General features: G+C 39.1%; 1 protein-coding gene and 1 long non-coding RNA gene across 3 annotated transcripts; both read right to left on the bottom strand.

The window, feature by feature from the left end:
- Positions 1-406: 406 nt before the first annotated feature.
- Positions 407-1,738, bottom strand: LOC140315681 (uncharacterized). The gene is made up of 2 exons (XR_011917281.1): positions 1,627-1,738; positions 407-1,429 (listed from the first exon to the last, which is right to left on the bottom strand). It is a non-coding gene; the product is annotated as an uncharacterized lncRNA (long non-coding RNA).
- Positions 1,739-2,151: 413 nt separating this feature from the next.
- Positions 2,152-17,413, bottom strand: ca14 (carbonic anhydrase XIV). 2 transcript variants are annotated; one of them, XM_072394189.1, is made up of 13 exons: positions 17,327-17,413; positions 16,989-17,012; positions 12,845-13,024; positions 12,456-12,601; positions 10,411-10,506; positions 10,235-10,301; positions 9,791-9,948; positions 8,329-8,455; positions 7,565-7,588; positions 7,327-7,411; positions 7,149-7,190; positions 5,366-5,419; positions 2,152-4,122 (listed from the first exon to the last, which is right to left on the bottom strand). In XM_072394189.1, exons 1-13 carry the CDS (start codon positions 17,394-17,396, stop codon positions 4,011-4,013), a joined length of 1,185 nt encoding a protein of 394 aa, XP_072250290.1. In that variant the 5' UTR covers positions 17,397-17,413; the 3' UTR covers positions 2,152-4,010. The 2 variants fall into 2 exon arrangements, with proteins under 2 accessions (XP_072250290.1, XP_072250291.1); XM_072394190.1 differs by having other exon boundaries at positions 4,033-4,122; positions 7,157-7,190.
- Positions 17,414-19,311: the final 1,898 nt, after the last annotated feature.

The following is a 19,311-nucleotide window of genomic DNA, read 5'->3' as shown; positions in this document are numbered from 1 at the left end:
TCCAGCACTTATTGTAGTTTTTATGGCATTGCTAGAAATCAAAGAGGGCAAAAACTGAAATGAGATAAACCCTGAAAAAACAATTATCACATGTTGTTCCTCGGTTTCTGGATGTTAACATGAATCATTGTCTCCTGGACATATTCATGACGAAAGAGGTGGAGAAAATATCTCCGATTTGGTGAGTTTGTTTATGGACAACACAGGCTCAAATTCTTATATGCAAGAAAGAGCCTAAGAAGTGCTGTAAAGTTAATTCTGGATGATCACAGAAAATGCTATGTATAATGGTTTTAACCTGTGGAAATCCTTCTTTGTGGTCAGGGTTAAGAAACCACCTTTGTTGCAGAGATCTGATCACATCTGGAACATTGTTCTAAGAGGAATTTAAGGCCAAATAAACACATTTTGTATGAAAATTGCATTTATTCAAATTTAAATTCACAACAAAGTCAATACTCTGTATTTATTTGTTTGTGACGACCAAATTGCTCAAAACAAACATAGTGGCTGAATATACAGTATATATATATATATACATACAAATATACATATATAAACTTTTAGATATAAAATTAAAAACTTTAATTGTAAAAATAGATTTTATTATCCACATAAAATATATCTTTTTATCCAAAATCTATTCAAAATTGTAAATCCCTTTAAAAAAGCATTATGCTGATATGATGTGGATGTGGAAGTGATTTAGATGTAATACTGTTTTAAAGTTAAAAAAAAAACCTTACAAGGAAATATCAGGAGTATAAAGGGGACATTCATGTCCTCATATAAAAGCTTCAATCTAATCTAGAGTTTCAAATCAATATCTAAGAAGTCAAAAGCCATAAACACTAAGTGGAAGAACAAACAACAACCAGAGCCATGACATTTTGAAAGTGGCAGCATGACCTCCAATTCGTGGGTCCTGGCAGCCTCTGGCGTTGTTATTAGGCCTTAGATCTGTAGGGTTTCCCTCAAAGTGGACCGGCAAACACTGATTCTCCAACACTTCACAGGCAAGGATCAGATGTTTCGTTTCTTCTTTGACGCTTTTGATCCCACACGTTCCCTTCTCACTTCTCACCGTAACAAAAGTAAATGGCTGTTGGCTGATGCACATGTTCTCCTCTAACACCTTCCCTCCTCTGTTTGTGCACACAGCCTTCACCCTCTCCAAGTCATCTGGACTGAGGAAGGACTGAGTGGGTCTGTCACAGCCTCCGAGACCCCTAATGTACTTCTCCCAGTCATTCTGGTTGAGAGACGTAGGAGTTCCAGAGGCGACGTGGCGTCTGAGGAATGTTTTGTAGCCGTTGTTCCATTTGGAGGGCTGACAGGGAGCATCGTTTTTAGCAGATGTTTGTTGACCCAGCAGGACACAAACGGCAAGAGAAAATAAAGCTCTGCAGACAGCCATTACCCAGCAGTCCTGTAATGCAATACAAACTATGAAATAATCTGAATAATAATCTGAACAAACAAAAGCCTTTCAGTGATCTGCGCCCTTTTCTTCTTTTTACCAAAGACTTGACACGGCAGGTAATACAGTGAGACCACAGCTGTACCTATGTGCAGTTTCTAAACATGACAGCAGGATGCAGACAACAGCTGAGAATACTTCCCTACCTCGTTTTGGCAGCAGTAGATACTTCTCTGAGCCACAGAAATGACCTGAAAGCTTCAGCTGTTGGATCTTTCTCTTGTACTTCAGTTGCAGTTCTGCATTTCACTTCCTGTGTGTGTGTAAAAGGGAGTGGCCTGTGCAATAAATAACTCTGTCCACATGGCTGTGCCTAAGAGCCGTGGTCATGGTGAGAGGAGATCCACTTACTGCTATAAATATTTGTAGTAGATCGGTTCAGAAAGCTATTTCTGTTTGCTCGCTGTGTTCATATGTGCTGCTTTCAAATGGCATGTTTTATGTAAAATATGACATTTTCAATCCATAAGACTGGTGTTGATAAACTGAGAAGAATTGTAAGTGGCAAGAAAATGAGCTGAATCACGCAGCACAAGCACAGTACAGTTTATTCAGTCTCACATGAGTAAATGTGTTATAACATACCGTACCTCCTATTTATGACTAAATCCTGATACTAAGATCATATTACTAGAGGCTGTTACTTGTGACAAACAAAAAAAAGGGCCTACTGTGTCATAACAAATCAAATTTAGTGAGTGAGATAATAAAAGAATAACTGCAGAAAAACTTCTCGTTGTCTGACCTCATTTATTTCTCTGATTGAGTTCAACTCAAAAAGAGAATAAAAGATTTGACGATAAAAACTCTTGCTCAGTAAATGCATAAATTCACACAAGATCTTACTTCTCATGACATTAACAAATGCATACAATTGTAATTCTACTTAAGTCTTTTTCACCTTTTGGCCTTAATTAGTTTTATTCTCTCATGCTGCAGCGTATGTTATGTCCAAAGTAAGTAAGTTTTTCACAATTGTTGTTCATTTAGACAAATCAAAGGCTTCGTTACATGTCCTCACTGTTTGCGTTCATGATTTTTATTTTCTGCATTGCACATCATACACACCCAAAGAGAGAATCCTGCTGAAAGCAGATGTGACACTAAAAGACAAAATCATTTTGTAGTTTTTTAGTATTTTTTCTAAATGTCACAGCTTGAATTCTTTTACTCGCTTATTTCTTTTTCGATGGTAAGTGCTGTAGTTTTTTCCTTTTAACATTAAACCTTGAAATCTAACTACAAACACGACAATTGCACTTATTCACACTGCCAAAGTCTTTGGTCACGCGCTGGAATAATTTTGAGGATGCAGCTACCAAACGAGCAGAAGGAAAATCTGTTCTGCAGTTTCTGCTGAACAAAGATAAAATGCATACTTCCCCCTTCTGCTGTTGTGCTCCTGGTTTCAGTATTGGTTAATAATTAACAGAATCAGATTATTAATTTTAAAAAAAAACAACCACTAAAGTCCTAAAACTGCATGACAATTGTATAAGAAATATCAAGTGTCCGTCTTCTGGTTTTTACCTTCCCTGCAGCGAATGAGCGAACATCCTAGATATGAGCTGGCTCATAAGAGAAGGGTTGACAGAAAAAGGTGTAAAAGGTACACAAAGAGGTAGAGGAGATACTGCAACACAGAGGAGATGATGAAGGAGTCATAAAGGGACAATTACAACACCAATGATACAATGACATGCCCACAGACAGACACATTTGTTGGAAAACTTGCATTTTTGTCACGGCAATGCTAAGAAGGAAGAAGTCCAAACACAAGTTTGCCATTCAAGTGTTTTAATGTGGTGCTTATGTTGACTGTTCAGCAGACAAAAAAAGGGAAAAAAAATCCCAAACTAGATAAAGACGATGTGTAGCACCCAAAATCCTCTTTTCAACAGAATAAAGGAATGTACATAAATATAACTCATCCATTTACAATATAATCTGTTGATTACATATTCATTTCGGGTCCAAAATGTCCGGACAGCATCTGTATATACAAATCAAACATCTCTGCCACCTCTCATGTGCTTTCAAACCAAATGATCTTGTTTTCTTCGTACATGTGACATTTCATATAGTGCCGTGTGCTTGTGCTTCAAGAAATACTGTGAAGGTAGAAATCCAAATAAAAGCAACAAAAAGAATAAAACAAACATACCGTCAAGTATTTACAGAAATCCTTCATGAATCTGAGGCGTGCAGGAGGCATGCCTTTCCTGAACATAATGCAACGAAATGGCAGATCTACCCCAAGTAGTTGATGTGCATAGAAGCCGACGTGTTGTTTACTCTGACAGCCAGTGCTACTGAATATTGGTGGAAAAGAACTGTGACACTGATGACAGAAGGAGGCTTCCTCTGTGTACAGTTTTTTCCTCCAGCTGTTAATTGTTCCAAGATATTTTTTCTTTTTTTTTTGCCTATTGTAACGGATAGAACGAAAATATGTTTTCTTTCTGTCCCCTAAAGAGATATAAATCCAATACCAAGTGAGAGTCTGGCCTTAGGTGAGCCGTGCTGTCAGCTATGGCTCCGTCTGAGGGAACGGTGAAGGCTCCTCTTTCCTTTCGTCTTCAGAGGTCAAGTTCAGAGGCAGGTCTTGCTTCTTCTCTTTTGCTTTCTCTGGCTCCTTTGTCCTGAAACATTGAAGGGAAAATTTATCCTTATCCCACGTTTGTTGCAAACCTGGACAGGGAGCAGTTCTTTGAGTTAGTGCAGTTCTCATGTTATCCAGAAGAGGTTCCCCTTTGTTTTTAAAAGAAAATCCTAATCAAAGCACAGCTCTGCCTTATTCTAAGGCTCCAATTGAAAAAGTAACAACAAAATAAGGAGATTTAGAATTAGTGTATATCAGTAAGTCACAATGTAGACAAGTTAGTGATTTTGAGGATAGATTAGTATGGTCAGTAGAGTTCATTTAAAAGTGTACTGTAGAGGAAGGAGTGTTAGATCTTTATCAGTTCCAAAAGTGAAGCTTTCAGTACCATTATTTCAATTTAATCTCGTTTTGAATTCTGACATTTATAGTATGTGAACATGTATAAGTTTAAGTAACAAGTATATAAACATGTTGGCAACTGATTTTTTTTTGTCTTTTTTGTAAACGTAAGTAATCCATGAAGTTACAAAGCTCACAAGTATTGGGAGGAATTCTTTGTGGAAACTTTGTGAAAGAACTCATTCGTAGTCCAGCCTTTACTTCCCTCTTATTCTTATCATCATGCATTTCGGCCGTAATGCCTCTTTAGTGGCTGGTTTGGCACATGTTAAACAGACAAGGAGTTGCTGCCTGGCACCCTGATATTTTTGACCAATCAGAAAAGGGCCTCAAAGGTGTGAGTTGTTGAAAAATTGAGTGTCACAGAAAGTTATATAACTCTAACTGATGCAGTGAGTAACTTCCCAGTCCTCAAACAATAATATTTAAAGACGCATCTCCTGGGTGTGGAATAGATGCTCCTCTGTTTTAGAGGGGGCCAAATCATTGGTCTGCATCAGAGACTGCTGAAACTAGTCAAACTAGGCTAAAATTGTTCAATGCATCAAAACTTGTAAGACTAGTGCTGAACTATCATCTTCAACATTACACGACAAACATCTGACAAAACTAACTACTACATTTTGCCATAAAAGGATCCTTCTTCTTAGTATGATTTAAAAAATCCAGTATCTTCACTCTGGAAACTTGCTGAGGCTTCACTGAAAGTTTATGATTAAAATGTACTGAAGATAACACTGATTCTCTCAGTTCATGAAATATCTTTAAGAAGTATGAACGAGGTGTTAAAGTCTAATCGATGAGGTTAAGTCACGGTGATCTGGTCGTTAGAATAAAGAGATTTGGTCAGGAGGTTAGAGGTCATGATTGTGAACAGTAACCTTGGCATAGGAGCGGGCCGGTTGTTGTGCAGGATGTCCCAGCTAGAGGTAGAACTGTCACAAGATCAAAAGACAGAATCACATGACAGGAACAGAAAGAAAATCACAGATTCAACACTTCAGAGAAGAAACTTTTGGAATAAAGGCACACGACTGATTAATGTTAAGAAAGTTAGTGGTTCCCAAAGCATGATGTAGGAGCCCCATGATGGATTAAGGACATGGATCCGAGGGACACCAAGAAAAATTATCTTGATTTTACCAATATCAACAGAAGATCGGCAGTGTCAGAAGATATCAGCAATAACTGACATCAGAGGTCTTCCCATTGTAGGCTACATATCTATATTCAAAATCAAAATCAAAATGAAATTCTCTGTAAGAGTCAAAGGGCGAGAGATCAGTCAATGGGCTGATTTGCACACACATACACTGGTCAGCCACAACATTAAAACCAGAAGAGGTGAAGGTGAGGAAATAACACAGATAATCTCTTTACTGTGACACATAATGATCTTCAATGTAACAAGTGAGCAGTCCTTTTTTTTTTTACTTTGCTGCATTTAAAAATTTGGAATTTAATTGAATTTATTTTGAAAAGGATGAAATCATCCAAGATAGATTAACAGAATCAAAATATCTCCAAAAGCCTCATGTCTTGTGGTATGCAGTCTTTAGGGCCTAACAGAAGGATAACAGGTGAACCAGCATCAGGGCAACAGACCACCAAAGCTCAATGTGTGAGCAGCAAAGGCTGATCTGTGTGGTTCAGCCCCAAAGTAGAGAAACCGTGGCACAAATGGCTGAAAACCTTAGAGGTGGCTATGATGGAAAGGTGTGTGAACTGACAACATACTGCTGTGTACTGGGCTGCATACCTGCAAACCAGTCAGTTGATGAAAGATCACAGTTGACAGAGGCAACAATAGATGAAGTCCTGTGATTCATGTGGATGTTACTTTGACTTAATTAAACTTTGCTGCAGCAAACATACATTTCTTAATCTATTCCTTGACAGCAATTACCTCTTTCAGCAGGATAATGCCACACAGCCAAAAAGACCTCAAAGTGCTGACTTGGTCTCTAAATTCCTCAGATTTTTTTTTTTTTTTTGGGGGGGGGGGTATGTGGTTTTAATGTTGCAGTTGGCTGTTGTGTGGGAGAATTAATAAAAGCTTTAGGAGCTAATGATCAAAGCGAAAGATAAAATCACTTGTGGGATATGGGATAAACCACCACTTCCATTTGATTAGTGATATTTATGAAAGAAAGCAACAAAAAAAGTACTAGGAAACAGGCGTGTTATTGCAGAAGAGGTCAGAAGATCACAATATCCCTGGCACCAATCTTTTGGCTTTTCATAGTGAAACATAACAAAGAGGATTATGCTCTAAGGGAAATTCCTAAAGGAAAGCCCAACCAGCACTGGTTCCAGACTTGTTTGGTGTGGTCACATGGTGGAAAAAGGCACAAGTGTTTTCCATCATGGGTCAGAACCCATAAAACCTGTTGCTGTGTGTTTCTATTAACTGTAGAGTGTGCTACATTTATAGATTTTCTTCAAATGTCACCAAACTCTATCATTTCATGCAGGTTCGACATGGTCTGAAGGTGACAATGAATTTTATGCAGTGCATTTTGTATTCATCATGCAACTGATCCCAGATCTGCTCCTAAGGATATCGATCAAACACAAAAAATTAAATATGAATAAATAAAAAAAATTAATCAGCAGTCAGTGCTACATGAGCAGCCTTGTCAGTAATACGATCAGGTAAACCACCTGTTTACCACAACTGTTTCAAGGTGGAGGAGTTTAAAAAATCTGCCAAGAGAAAGAAGATAAGAGTGAGTAGAAGTTGACTTCATCCCCAGTGACACCTCCCACAGTCAAACCAAACACAGATTGGCGGTATTTCCCTCTCTCTTTCGATTCAGGCCACTGAAGAATGATTCCTTACCGTATTGTCTTCACGATGAAGCGGATGATTACTGCCAGCCCCACACAGCCACACATCACTCCTATCACTACAGCTGTGACTTCACCTGCAGGGGAAAGAAGGGAATGAGGACAGAAGCACAAAAACTTCCCAAAATGCACATTTTAAAATGTGATGTTGTTATCAGCTACATTGGTGAGATATTTTCCTCGTTTTTAGCTGAGCTGATGATGATGACGATGATAACGTGTAGTCTTACCAGAGGTGAGCTCCCGCCCCGATTCTACGAAATGATAGAATACATTATCAGAAAAATCACAGCAGATTTTGCCTTTATGCTCACAAAATAACGACTCGTTGATTTATCTTAGTAGAATCTGTTGTTCAGCTGTTTGACTAAGTTGCTTCTACTTAGCGTTGCTGCCTTTGAAAACAGTGCTGATATCACAGGCCTTCCAGTTCAGTCACTCACCACAATGAGCACTTCACACAAATTCTTTCTCTTTTGTCTTTGTCTACCGCTCTGCCTCCCTCTCTGTCTCTTTTTCCTCTCCCCTTTTGTCAGTGAGAACCGTGTGATAACAATGGATTCAGTGTTTACTTTTCGTAAATCCTTTTCTCTCATCAGCTCGCAAACACCGCTCTCCTTGCTTTTCCACTCCTTTTCTTGTATTTCTTTCTGTGCTTTCATGTCACTCTTTCTTTGTGCGTCACCGGTTACTGTAAATATTCTTACACTGCTTTTTGCATTCAGGTTTTCACACTCTGCATGCACCGTAGTAACTGCTAACTTTGGTCTACATGGCCAACCACTATTGTGGCTTGTATTTACTGCATCAGGTAGGCATTGAAATTCACCAATTCAGACCTGCTGATGAGGCTCAATTGAAACATTCAAACATGTTGACTGTTGAATGTCTCACTCCTGATGTAGTCCTACGCTTATCCTCAATGCAAGCAATAATGAGTCTGGATCTAATGTTTCTTAAAATGTTGAAAATCTCCCCCTTGTTGTTCTCGAACCTGCAGAGAAGGAGGCGAAGATGAGTCTGTGGTTGAGTGGTTGCGTCACACGATAGTTGTCTTGCAGCTGCATCCGATCAGGTTCTTCAGGTCTACTGGAGTAAAGGATCGTCTCCAGCTTCAGCATCTGGAGTGGAGAGATGGAAAACCCATTGCAGTTACTTATTTTACACCCTTAAAAAAGAAAAAAAACAAGTTTTCCTCTTGCTGTTTGCGCAGTGGTGTAAGGTCAAATTTATAGGGGTGTATATGTACATATGCAGAGTGTCTTCTCCTATTAACAACCAAAATCAAATTTTACAAAAACATTACTGAAAGTACCAGTCTAAACAAGTAGAAACTCATGATACATGAATTTGTCAAGCTGTGACCAGTGAAACAAACACCCGCTGTTTTCCTGTTGGACAGCTTGTGATGACAACCATGGTTGCAAAGTGCACTGAAAACCATGGGACTTTCTCATTCAGGACTGTTGCTGCACTGTCTGTCTCTTTGCATCTTGGCTCCATATGAAGGGAAAAAAATCCATTAAACGCCATAAATCATGACGGTGTCTCTTTTTACCGTAAGCCATAATGTCAGCTTGACCTTAACCATGTAGATTGTAATGATGTAGATTGTAATGATCAAAGCAAAGTTACTAAAAGTCACTAAAACATTTGAAGTTGGTACCACAGTCTAACTCTTTTGTTTGTGGACTGAAAATCATGTCTATGGAAATGAACCAATAAATCCAGTTTCTGTGATTAAGTCTTGCTATGAGGCTTGGTTGACGGTACAGTGAGATAGAGAGCTAAATATCTGTGGAAACACAGTTGCAGCAGTAAGCATGAGGTACAGAATGAGCCATAATACAACTAATACAAGCTGTAGTGGAAGTCCTCTGGAAATGATGCCACTCACAAGGTACTTCCTGCACAATCTACTGCTCCAGACTCAGCACAATGGTGGCAATCAGAGTTTCTGTGGCAACTCAGACAGTGTGAAGGACTGTGTATAACTACAATCTACATAATACCAGTTTCAATCTATGAATGACGTGTGGTTTTCAGTACAAAACTGCCTGATGGATACTGGAAGCTCTTTTTAACTGGTTACCACCGAGATAAATTCGGGAATATCAGTGTGAATGGCAAAATATTCAACAATATCATCAGAGCAGAGAGGCAAAAAAGAAGTGTTTCTAAAGGTAAATTATCTGTGTGATGTAATTAACTGGATGCAATGCTATACTAGAGCTGAGTGATCCACTGAGTTTGAGAGTTTCGTACAGTGAAAATGAGACTGAAATGCGTTTGAGGAGTGATATTGTATATGTGTATGAATTAAGTTAATTGCATGGGTTAATTAACTTAATTAACCCATCCCATTTCGATTAACATTATATATGTCTTGATGAACGTTGATGAACGAAAGTTGAAGTTTGCTGCTTTTCTTTGTTTGTTTGTGATTTCAACCAGACCTGTGCCTTCGAGATTTGAACCCTTTCATGAAACAGCGTCCAGATAACACTCTGGTGGCAGGGGGGCGTTGTCAGGGAGCCGTTGTACCGATAGTAGCGCCCCAGATCACTGGGAAGCAGGGACTGGACGTCAAAGGCTGGGATGAACACTTTCTGATCTGATGGGAAATGAAAGAGGGAGAGAAAAGGGGCCGGTGAGGTTGCAGCACTAAAAAGAGGAAGAAAAACAGCAGTTCAATCATTAAGAGCAAAGTATTTTCACCGTCACGTTCTTCTTTTTTAAAATCACATGAAGTTGCATGAACTGTTAATGAGGAGATTGGGGAATTTGTTAAAGTTTTTAAATTACTAAGAGATGCTATGTGACAATTATACAAGATAAAACTAAAGGAAAGGTCAGCCGAATGACACAATGTGATTTTAAAAACCTACAAGAAGACCTACCTGCATATCTGATGCGGCTCAGGTAGTTGAGGATTTTGTTAAATGCTGGGTTTGTCTCTTCACCTGTCTGAGAAACCAAAACTCAGACTTAAACAGGTTAAAACACTAAAACTAGAAAAACAACTACTTTAGTCTTTTTGTTCATTAATTGTTGCAGGTGTGGTCTGTATCATTACCACAATGAGAATTCCTAAAACAGCCAAACCATCTCTCTGTGTCATCGCTGTGGACATGTTGGGGTACAGCTCAGAGTTGTAGTGCACCACATGGAGCTAGATGGAGGAGAAGTACACTGATGAGTAAAAGAGAGAAAAAGGACTTGTGTCGTTCCCGTTTGTGTCGTTTGTTAAAAACAGGGAAAGAAGACCGCACTTAAAGTATTTATTCATCCATCCATCATCTGCCGCTTATCCGGGGGTCGGGTCGCGGGGGCAGCAGCTTGAGCAGAGAAACCCAGTATTTATTCATCTAGTTTATTTAATCTAAACATCACTCATGTACAGTCAAATGTTGCTGCCCATCAATCTGGGAAGGGGTATAAAGCCATTCCCAAACAATCTGAACTGCATCCTACAGTCGTCCCAGCAAGTTTAATTCAAGGTCAGACCATGCAATGTTCAGAGAGAATGCAAAACACCCAAGTGCTTCAACCCGGACTCTACGGACCTCAGTTAGCATGTTAAATGTTAAAGTTCATGACAGTCCAATTAGAAAAAGACTGAACAAGTATGGCTTGTTTGGAGGGGTTTGCAATGTTGCATCTGGATAATCCAAAAGACACCAAGAACAATGTTGCATGGACAGACAAGACCAAAACTGAGATGTTTGGTGAAAACGCACAGACACAACCCTTATACCAACTGTCAAGCACGGTAATGGAGTGGTGATGATTTGGTTTTGTTTTGCAGCTCAAGACATGGAAACCTTGCAGTCATTGAATCGACTATGAACTTATCGATATACAAATTTACTCTTGAGTCCAATGTAAGTGTGGCTGAAACTGGGTCATAAACAGGACAATGATGCCAAACACAGCAGCAAATCTACAACAGAATGACTAAAAAAGACAAAAAACGACCCAATCAAAGTCCAGACCGCAACCTGATTAAAATGCTGTGGTGCGAACTAAAAAAACTGTGCATGGACAAATTCTGCAAACCTCAGTGAACTGAAGCAACACTAAAAGAATTCTTTCATGACGTGAGAGACAGATTAGGTCATATGGAAATTAAATTTGACTGCTGCTGAAGGTTGTTCAACAAGGTTCTTCAGACTTAGTAAGAGCCAGATGATTTTTAATTATGACCTGATTTGTAAAACCTTAGAACTGAAAGGTTCACATGACTATATATTTGGTTCTTTAGTATCGTTTTTCATCTTCTTCGTCTCGTTTGAATCAGCTCTGTCTCTGAATCTAAAAGTTCCTTACATCACTTTCACTCAAGCCACTCATCCCTGAAAATATTGGTCTGTTGGCACACACAGATGGGCAGGAACTGAGGTGCTGAGGCAGCTTATCTTCGCTCTGCACTTTACTCATTCCCTAATTTGTCCTCTTCCATTCTTTGCTAGTGCTTTTTCCTTATTCTCTTGATGTTTCTGTTTATTTTTCAATCGTCATCATCCTACCACAATAGTTTCTTGCCTTTTGCTCTTCCCACTCTCAGTCTACACTGAATGATATGACTTGAATGATGCTATTTCCAGGCCTATAACGTCACAAATCAGAACTAACTAAACAGAATTTGTGTAAAAGACAGAGAGAGGAAGCAAGCATAAGGAGGAGGAGCTACAGCAACTGCAGAGAGGAGAAACACTTTACAACTATCTCATCCTGTCAGAGCGCTCAGTTACTGATCATAGAAATCTTATAAAATGACAAATAGAAGGCCTAGAATACATAATTGTTTTGATTAATGTAGTCTGACATTATCTTCTTAAAACTTAAAACTATACTGAAAACCTGACAAAATCTCACCAAAGCAAAAATGTTTTTGTTTTTTTGCTTTTTTATATAATTTACAACTTTTTGAGAGTCAAAAAACAACAACAAATCATCTAATCTGAGCAGAAAGCACCAAATAAATATCACATCATTGTTAACTAACTGTACAGCTTTTGAGGTCATCACTATTTCGATTTGTCTAACTAAATGTCCTATAACTTTGTTCCACTCATGTGAGGTAAAAGATGGTGTACAGCCAGGTCTGTTTCACTATACCTCTGCATCTGCACTCAGTCCATTAATGGTGTGTTCACTGCCCGCATGACCCGGGCCACCAGGGCCCCAATGAAGATGCAGTTGAACGGCTGAAAACAGCCACGGCAGTCCCCCCAGTCCCATCCACTCTGGCAGCTCAATGACCACTGATGAAGAGAAAAAATCAATAAATCAGAAGTATTCTATAGAATGTCAAGAGTAAAAATGTTTTTCCAGAAAGTGGATACAAAAATACCAAAAATTGAACTTATCACTTCGTGGGTTGTAAAAGCCTGCTGCCAGGTTACATTTGAGTGCAGTGTAAGCAAATTGACTGAAAACACAAGCTGCTAGAACACACACCAGACGGTCATAAAGGGAATGGAAGATCAGCTGGCTGCCATAGTTACCTGTGTGTCCGTTATTGAACAGAGTGAAGGGCCGGTTGTCGTTCTGACTGTAGCCCAGCGGGGTCACTGGAATCAAACTGGAGTCATATTTAGTCTGGGTGGTTATCACATCAACAGGTGACTGGGAAGTACCACCACAGTCAGGGAAATACTCCGACCACTCAGACTGACCAACCAAGCCTTTGACAGAGAAAAGACAGAAACGGTGATGTCACCCAATCACACAGGCCACTGGCTCCCAGTTATTCACTGAAAAGCCTCCATTGATCTCTCTCTAATTGTGAGGATAGTTATCCTTCTATGTTGTATTAACATGCACAGCCTTAAGGTGAATAGGACATGTGAAGAATATAGTTTAAACAACATGCACACATTCAGCTGTTTATGTCCCTATGCAATGAACCAACACTGCTGATGGCACAGGACAGATTTCAGTCTTTTCAGTCAGTTTGAGCCAAATAACAATCAAGTCAAATTATTCAACCATTTGAGAGATACCAATAATCAGTATGAACTTAGCCTGCATTCTTTTACCTGCCAAGATTTACCAAAAAAGCTTCTCTTCCTCTTCTACAACAAAGTTGAGCTGTATGTGTCCATAATGGGAAGTGTGGGTGTTTGTGAACTCAAAGAAAGACAACCGCTGGTTAAGGAGGACATACCTTTGCTCCCATAAGGTACAACAGATGGGTAAAGGACTGTAGATTAAGTTGCTGCTGCGCTGTCTGGATGTTGTCTTAAAGTTCGCATTTAATCTAATTCCAAGTTGAGGTGTTTTGATCTATCTTGTATTATATTCAATATTTGGTCCAACAAAGAAGAAAAAAGAGCTGTTTTGCCATGGAGGGAGGAGGGACTGCCAATTAAACACAGACTAGCCTCTTGTGGCAACCACTATGGGGAGTGTGCTGATGGTCCCCTAAACAGTCCTGTCCTAGGTGTCTCCTTAAAGTCTGCCAAATAATGTCCCCATACCATTAAAAAAATCCCACATAATGAGGATGATGGGAATGTTATTTGAACGTACAATAAGATAAGATAAGATATACTTTATTGATCCCTGGCTGGGAAATTTCTGTGTTACAGGAGCAAGAACAGAGCTCAATTTAGAATAAAGAATATATACATAATGTATAGAAAAACAAGTATTTATAGAAGAATAATGAACAGAATCATGTACAGAAATGTGCAAATTGACAGAGTTTGTATAAATATTAAATAACTAAGGTGTATGCATTATAATTTAAGGTTCTGTAAACCTAACATAAGAAACCAAGAGGGAATGTCCATTAGCAACACTCCTTTAAAGATTCCCAGAATGCCTAGAAAGTACCATGAAAGTTTCTCAATTAATGTCTCCCTATACTTGAATAAATCTATTTAGTCACCTTTGGGGACATTCTGGACAGCACAGGGTTGTTGTTCTTTTTTTAAATGCTCTGGTTACCTGGTGTAGACAGGGAACGTGGTGTCAAACATCTCCATACTTTCAACTCCACTTTGGGAATGACTGAAAACGTTGTGGGATCTAAGCTACAAGGGGATGTCGGTTATAGAGACAGTGACGGTCTTGGACTGTAAACAGATTATACCTAAAACAGAAATGAACCCGAAGAGCAGGTGAGACATTTTTCCCTTGAAATAAAGAAATTAATTGTTAAACTAAAGCCAACAAAAACGTATCATTTCACATCAAGGGCACTTCAACTGAAAACTAAAGTCTAAGTCAAGTTAAATAACATATTTTGTCATTTGAAGCTTGTTTGACACCTTCATATCTTGGTTATACAGTTGTATCCATATGTCCTGATACCTTTAGTATCACTGCAGTTGAAATAAAAGAATAAATATGATCATGCAGTACTGATCTTATGAATGTGACAAATAACAGTGCAATAAATCAAGATGAGTTGGTATAATGCTTAGATTTACCTGATCTATTATTCTTCATTGAGCATCTATGTGGAGAATATGTTTCTATATTGACAGATTTATTATATTATAAAATCCCCACAGCTCTCTTACTGAATTATTGTAACCTGCTGTCAGATTTAAAAAGTAAATATAATATCAAGAGATGGCTCAAACTGATTATTCATAGCTTTATCATTTATGTTTATATCAGTATTATTTTATGTTGAGAATGATTGGAGTCAGAGGGCCAAAGACAACAAAAAGCTATTTTTGAGGTCTTCAAGATTAGTAGTTTTGCATATTAACGATGCCCGTTAACTGTAAAAGAGCCATCAGTTATCAGTTATCCCTGCTGAAACACAATCTTATTTTTCTGCCCTCAATTATGACCAGATGAACATGTAAACATGCTAATGTTATGTAATTAAAAAATTAACAGGGAAAGAAAGTGTAGAAAGCGGCTGAGGGTGATTGAGGCCTGGGTTCACAGAACAACAACAAAAAAAGACTGGCCTGCACAGCTGCGAGAACAAAAAAAGAAGAAAAAGAACGAGAGTGATGTGAGTCAAAGAGTCTGAATTTCAATTGCAAACAGAGGAATACTGTCAAAAACAAGCACACAATTGGTATATTTTGTCCCCAAAAAATTCTAGTAGTCACTCACATATTTGTAGTTGCTTATAGCACAGTACAACCCATTAACAGGCAACTGTGTAGGCCAGATTTTACCCTAACTCATAGATTTCTTTATCCCACATACACACAGTGAGAGAAGGAGGCTTTACATTAGTGATGTGCCATGCCATCACTCTTCTCTCGCTGCTCTCAGTACCTGTAACCCCCATCTTGTCCATTTAATCCGCACTCTTCCAGCTAAGGCCTCACTACTCTGCCTTGTATCGCAACTCAGCTCCAAAACCAAGTCCCTTGCCTCTGCAAATTGGTTGCCATGGTGACATCCATGGCGACCAGAGGCCGAATATTCTGACCCTTTGCACCCTCTTAACAGCACCTCTCCGAGCATGCGGCCCGAGTCCTGAATGCAGCTACAAAACAAAGACACACACATGCAGATCGCCTCTCTGAGGGGTATAATGAGGCATGCTATTGCTCTCATTTGCGTAACAAAATGTCCCGCACAAGAAATTCCACCTGTCCTTTGAAAGCAACATCTCTGTAATCGTGAGCATCATGCAGTGCAGTGCACACACTGTGCCTCACACACACACACCCGTTTATCAAACTGCTCTGAATGGCTCTTAATAACAAAAATCTACTTCAACATATTACTGAACTTGTTGCTGCGATGCACAGTACACATGCCTATTTATCCACTAAAATATAGCCTTAACGGATTTGTATGGACACCAGTCGGCTCCAGGCACAGCCTCTAAAAATTGCTGTGTATTATGTATGAACTACACATCAGTGTTGCTCTCCTGAATACATGCAAAGAGATCTGTATGCCCCATTCATTCTCGCACAGTCATTGTCCACCACATAGGCAGCCAGTGTGCGTCAACAACACAATAAACACATAGGTTATTGTGCGCTGCAACAATACAACGCGCGATTTGGTATGCTTTTGCCTCATCCCGTCCCATCTCCCTCACTCTGTCCAACACACTCGTCCCTCTGCACCTGCCTCCTTCCGCCAGCATCTCGCTCTGTCTTTTTCTATCACCCCCCACCCCTTCATCATCTCTGTGAGACTGCTGTGCTCATGCCAGCCTGCTGAACTGTAACTAATACAGACAGAGAGGAAAGGAGAGGAAAACAGAGGGGCACACGGTGGGTGAGGTATGAGGGGAAAAATACAAATCCAACTAAAGTTGCAGAAGCTCCAATGGTGGGGATTTGGGTTTATTGAGAGCAGTGAAGTGAAAGTGGAAAGACAGCATGTACAAGTTGTTTCAATCGTGTAACTTTTCAAGAGAACTTGCCTTTGTTTTCAAATGATATATTAGACATTAAACAGGTTGAGAGCATTTTTTGGTTTTAAAATCAGCTTTCTAATTACTTCAGAACTGACTTTTCTTATTTCTTTTTTGTAAGGAGCTTAAAAGTTTAGTCTCAGACTTTAAATTATATCCAGATTATCAACCACCCTCTTGTTTTTTTCTTGTGTGCAGCTTTTGTGCTTTGTTGTAACTCTGTTTGACTTTGGTTTGTATTTACACGAGACTGACCCTAACTGCTCTAAAAAGGTACGTTGTAAGCTTTGACTTACCCTTGTAGGTCCAAGCGATTTCCTCTAAAAAGAAAAAATAGCAAAGAAAAACTCCTTAAAGTCCTGTTTTGGTCAGTTTTCATTCCACATGCTCACATTGGATCTGAATTAAAATTTCTCAGAACATCACATTCAATAGTACGATTCTCAACAATAAGTTGTTTTTACTTGATAAAAGTGATACAACAATTCTCAAACACTGTTATCAAATCCAATTGCTGGAAATAAATATTACTCTACAACTAAAGCCCCCACTGATACACCCAAACAAAGCAAACCAAAACCACAGCCTACAAATTATCACATGATGCCCATTTATATGTTAATTAAGACCTTACCAAGAGAAGAAGCAGCTGTTGGCTGGAAAACTGTAGGAATTAGAAGGATAAAAAGACCCAAAGAGTCCATGTTCGCCCTCTATTCCCATACACAGAAATGAATTAAAGCAGACTGAGAGATGAAGAGCAAGTGAGGGAGAGACAGAGTTGGGGGGGGCGACTGGGTTCAGCGATCCCACCTGCCACAGCTCTGTTCAACATGCTGAATCCACTCTGGCATACAGGGCTCCAGAGCAGGTCTCGGTATGAGACAGATAGACAGAAAGTGTGATTAGAAAAGTGAGAATGAGTGGACTGAGATGGACGAAAATCAGGGACAGACAAGATAACACAGAGGATTTCTGATATGAAGGGAAGTGAATAATAAGCAGAGGAATCAGGAATACATGGATCAAAATCTCATAGTTATCAGAAAAGAGGAAAACTGGAAACGTGAGCGACAGAGAGAGCCGCCTGACTCGCTCAAACCATTCAAAAGTACAGAGATTCATTTTAGGACAAAAGAGACTCTTTCCATTTTTAAAGAAACTAATGAGAAGCCTCATCACAGGCTCCAAGACATATTTGAAAGCAGTTAATAGAAATTAAAAAATAAGTGTTAACATAACTGTTATCTAAACCTTCCTCTTCCCTTCTTATTCCTCAGATTTTAATCAAAGCACTGTCTCACGGAAGCAGCCACAATCCAACAAAAAGCATTCCCATGAACACTTAATTTTTTTATGATACATAAGCCATCAGAACACCTGCGGGGGCACTACATGACACCCATACATAACCAATTACATCTCATTAAGCTTTCCATAAAAGAACTCAGCAGTCTGTCGTGATTATTGACATTATTCTGTGCTCTTCAATGAATCAAAATAATGGCATGAGCAGCCACTCATTTAAGACACTAGGTGGAGCTCTAGGTGAAAAGACTGGAAGCACCTTTAGCAGCTGCATACAGCAGCAAACATTTTGTGGGATATGAGGCCTTGTCGGAGACACAGTATAAAAATATTACAGCATCGTGTTCTGGAGATTTTTGTGCAAGAGTATAAACATGTTTTATAGGATATTAGTAGAATTAACGGCTCACATGCTACAAGTTGATGGTAATTCTTGGTAACTAAATGAGCCAAGGCTTAGTTACGTCTCTAGATGGGTTCAAATTTCAGTAGGTAAAAGGATCACAGTCTTTTTTTATGCATCCGGGGCCTTTTAGTGTGGAGTTTGTATGTTCTCCTTGTGAATGCGTGGGATCTCTCCAGGTATTCCAGTTTCCTCCCAACATTAAAAACATGAATGTTAGGTTCATTGTGATTCTAAATTGACCCTAGGGTTGAGTGAGAGTGTGCACGGTTGTTCAATGCATTTGTCTCTGTGTGGCCCTGTGATGGACTGGTGAAACATCCAGGTTGTACACCGTCTTTTGCCCGGCTGGGATAGGCTGCAGCTCCCGCATTACCCTGATGTGGATTAAGTGGGTATAGAAAACGGATGAATCCTTTAAAATAATTTTTTGTAATAAGCTTGGCAAAAATGTTAACACAGTTCCAGTCAGGACGTTCTATTTCATCAATAGTCAAGCTATTACATTACAGGATTTTAACATTTTCTGTGAGGTCAAGTGCAAACTCACATTTTCAATTTGTCCAACTTGTATTGTTTATTCTTACTTTGGATGTCTGTGTTTTAATTAGAAGTGTTGTGCCACAGTATTTTCACTTCATAGTTTTCTATGGCTCCTAAATTCAAACTCTAAATTTTGCCTGGCAGAACAAAGGATTCATGATCATGGCTGATCAAGATACTCTTTTCTTCTTTGCATTTAGTTGTTGTTAAAATATCCCTTTAGTCAGCTTACGATCCACTTGGAAAACAATCACTGGCTCATGGACTCTTCTTTTCATATTTCAAATGTCTTTATTGTGAGTTAATCCAGGAAGACATATTTCCTCTCCAAAGACCTCAGACAGCTCATATTAAATAACTCCTCT

This window comes from Leuresthes tenuis, unplaced genomic scaffold (assembly GCF_036924035.1).
Source record: "Leuresthes tenuis unplaced genomic scaffold, fLeuTen1.0.hap1 SCAF_10, whole genome shotgun sequence".
NCBI lineage: Eukaryota > Metazoa > Chordata > Actinopteri > Atheriniformes > Atherinopsidae > Leuresthes > Leuresthes tenuis.
Note: the sequence above shows the minus strand (reverse complement) of the source record. Positions and strands in the feature narration are given on the sequence as shown.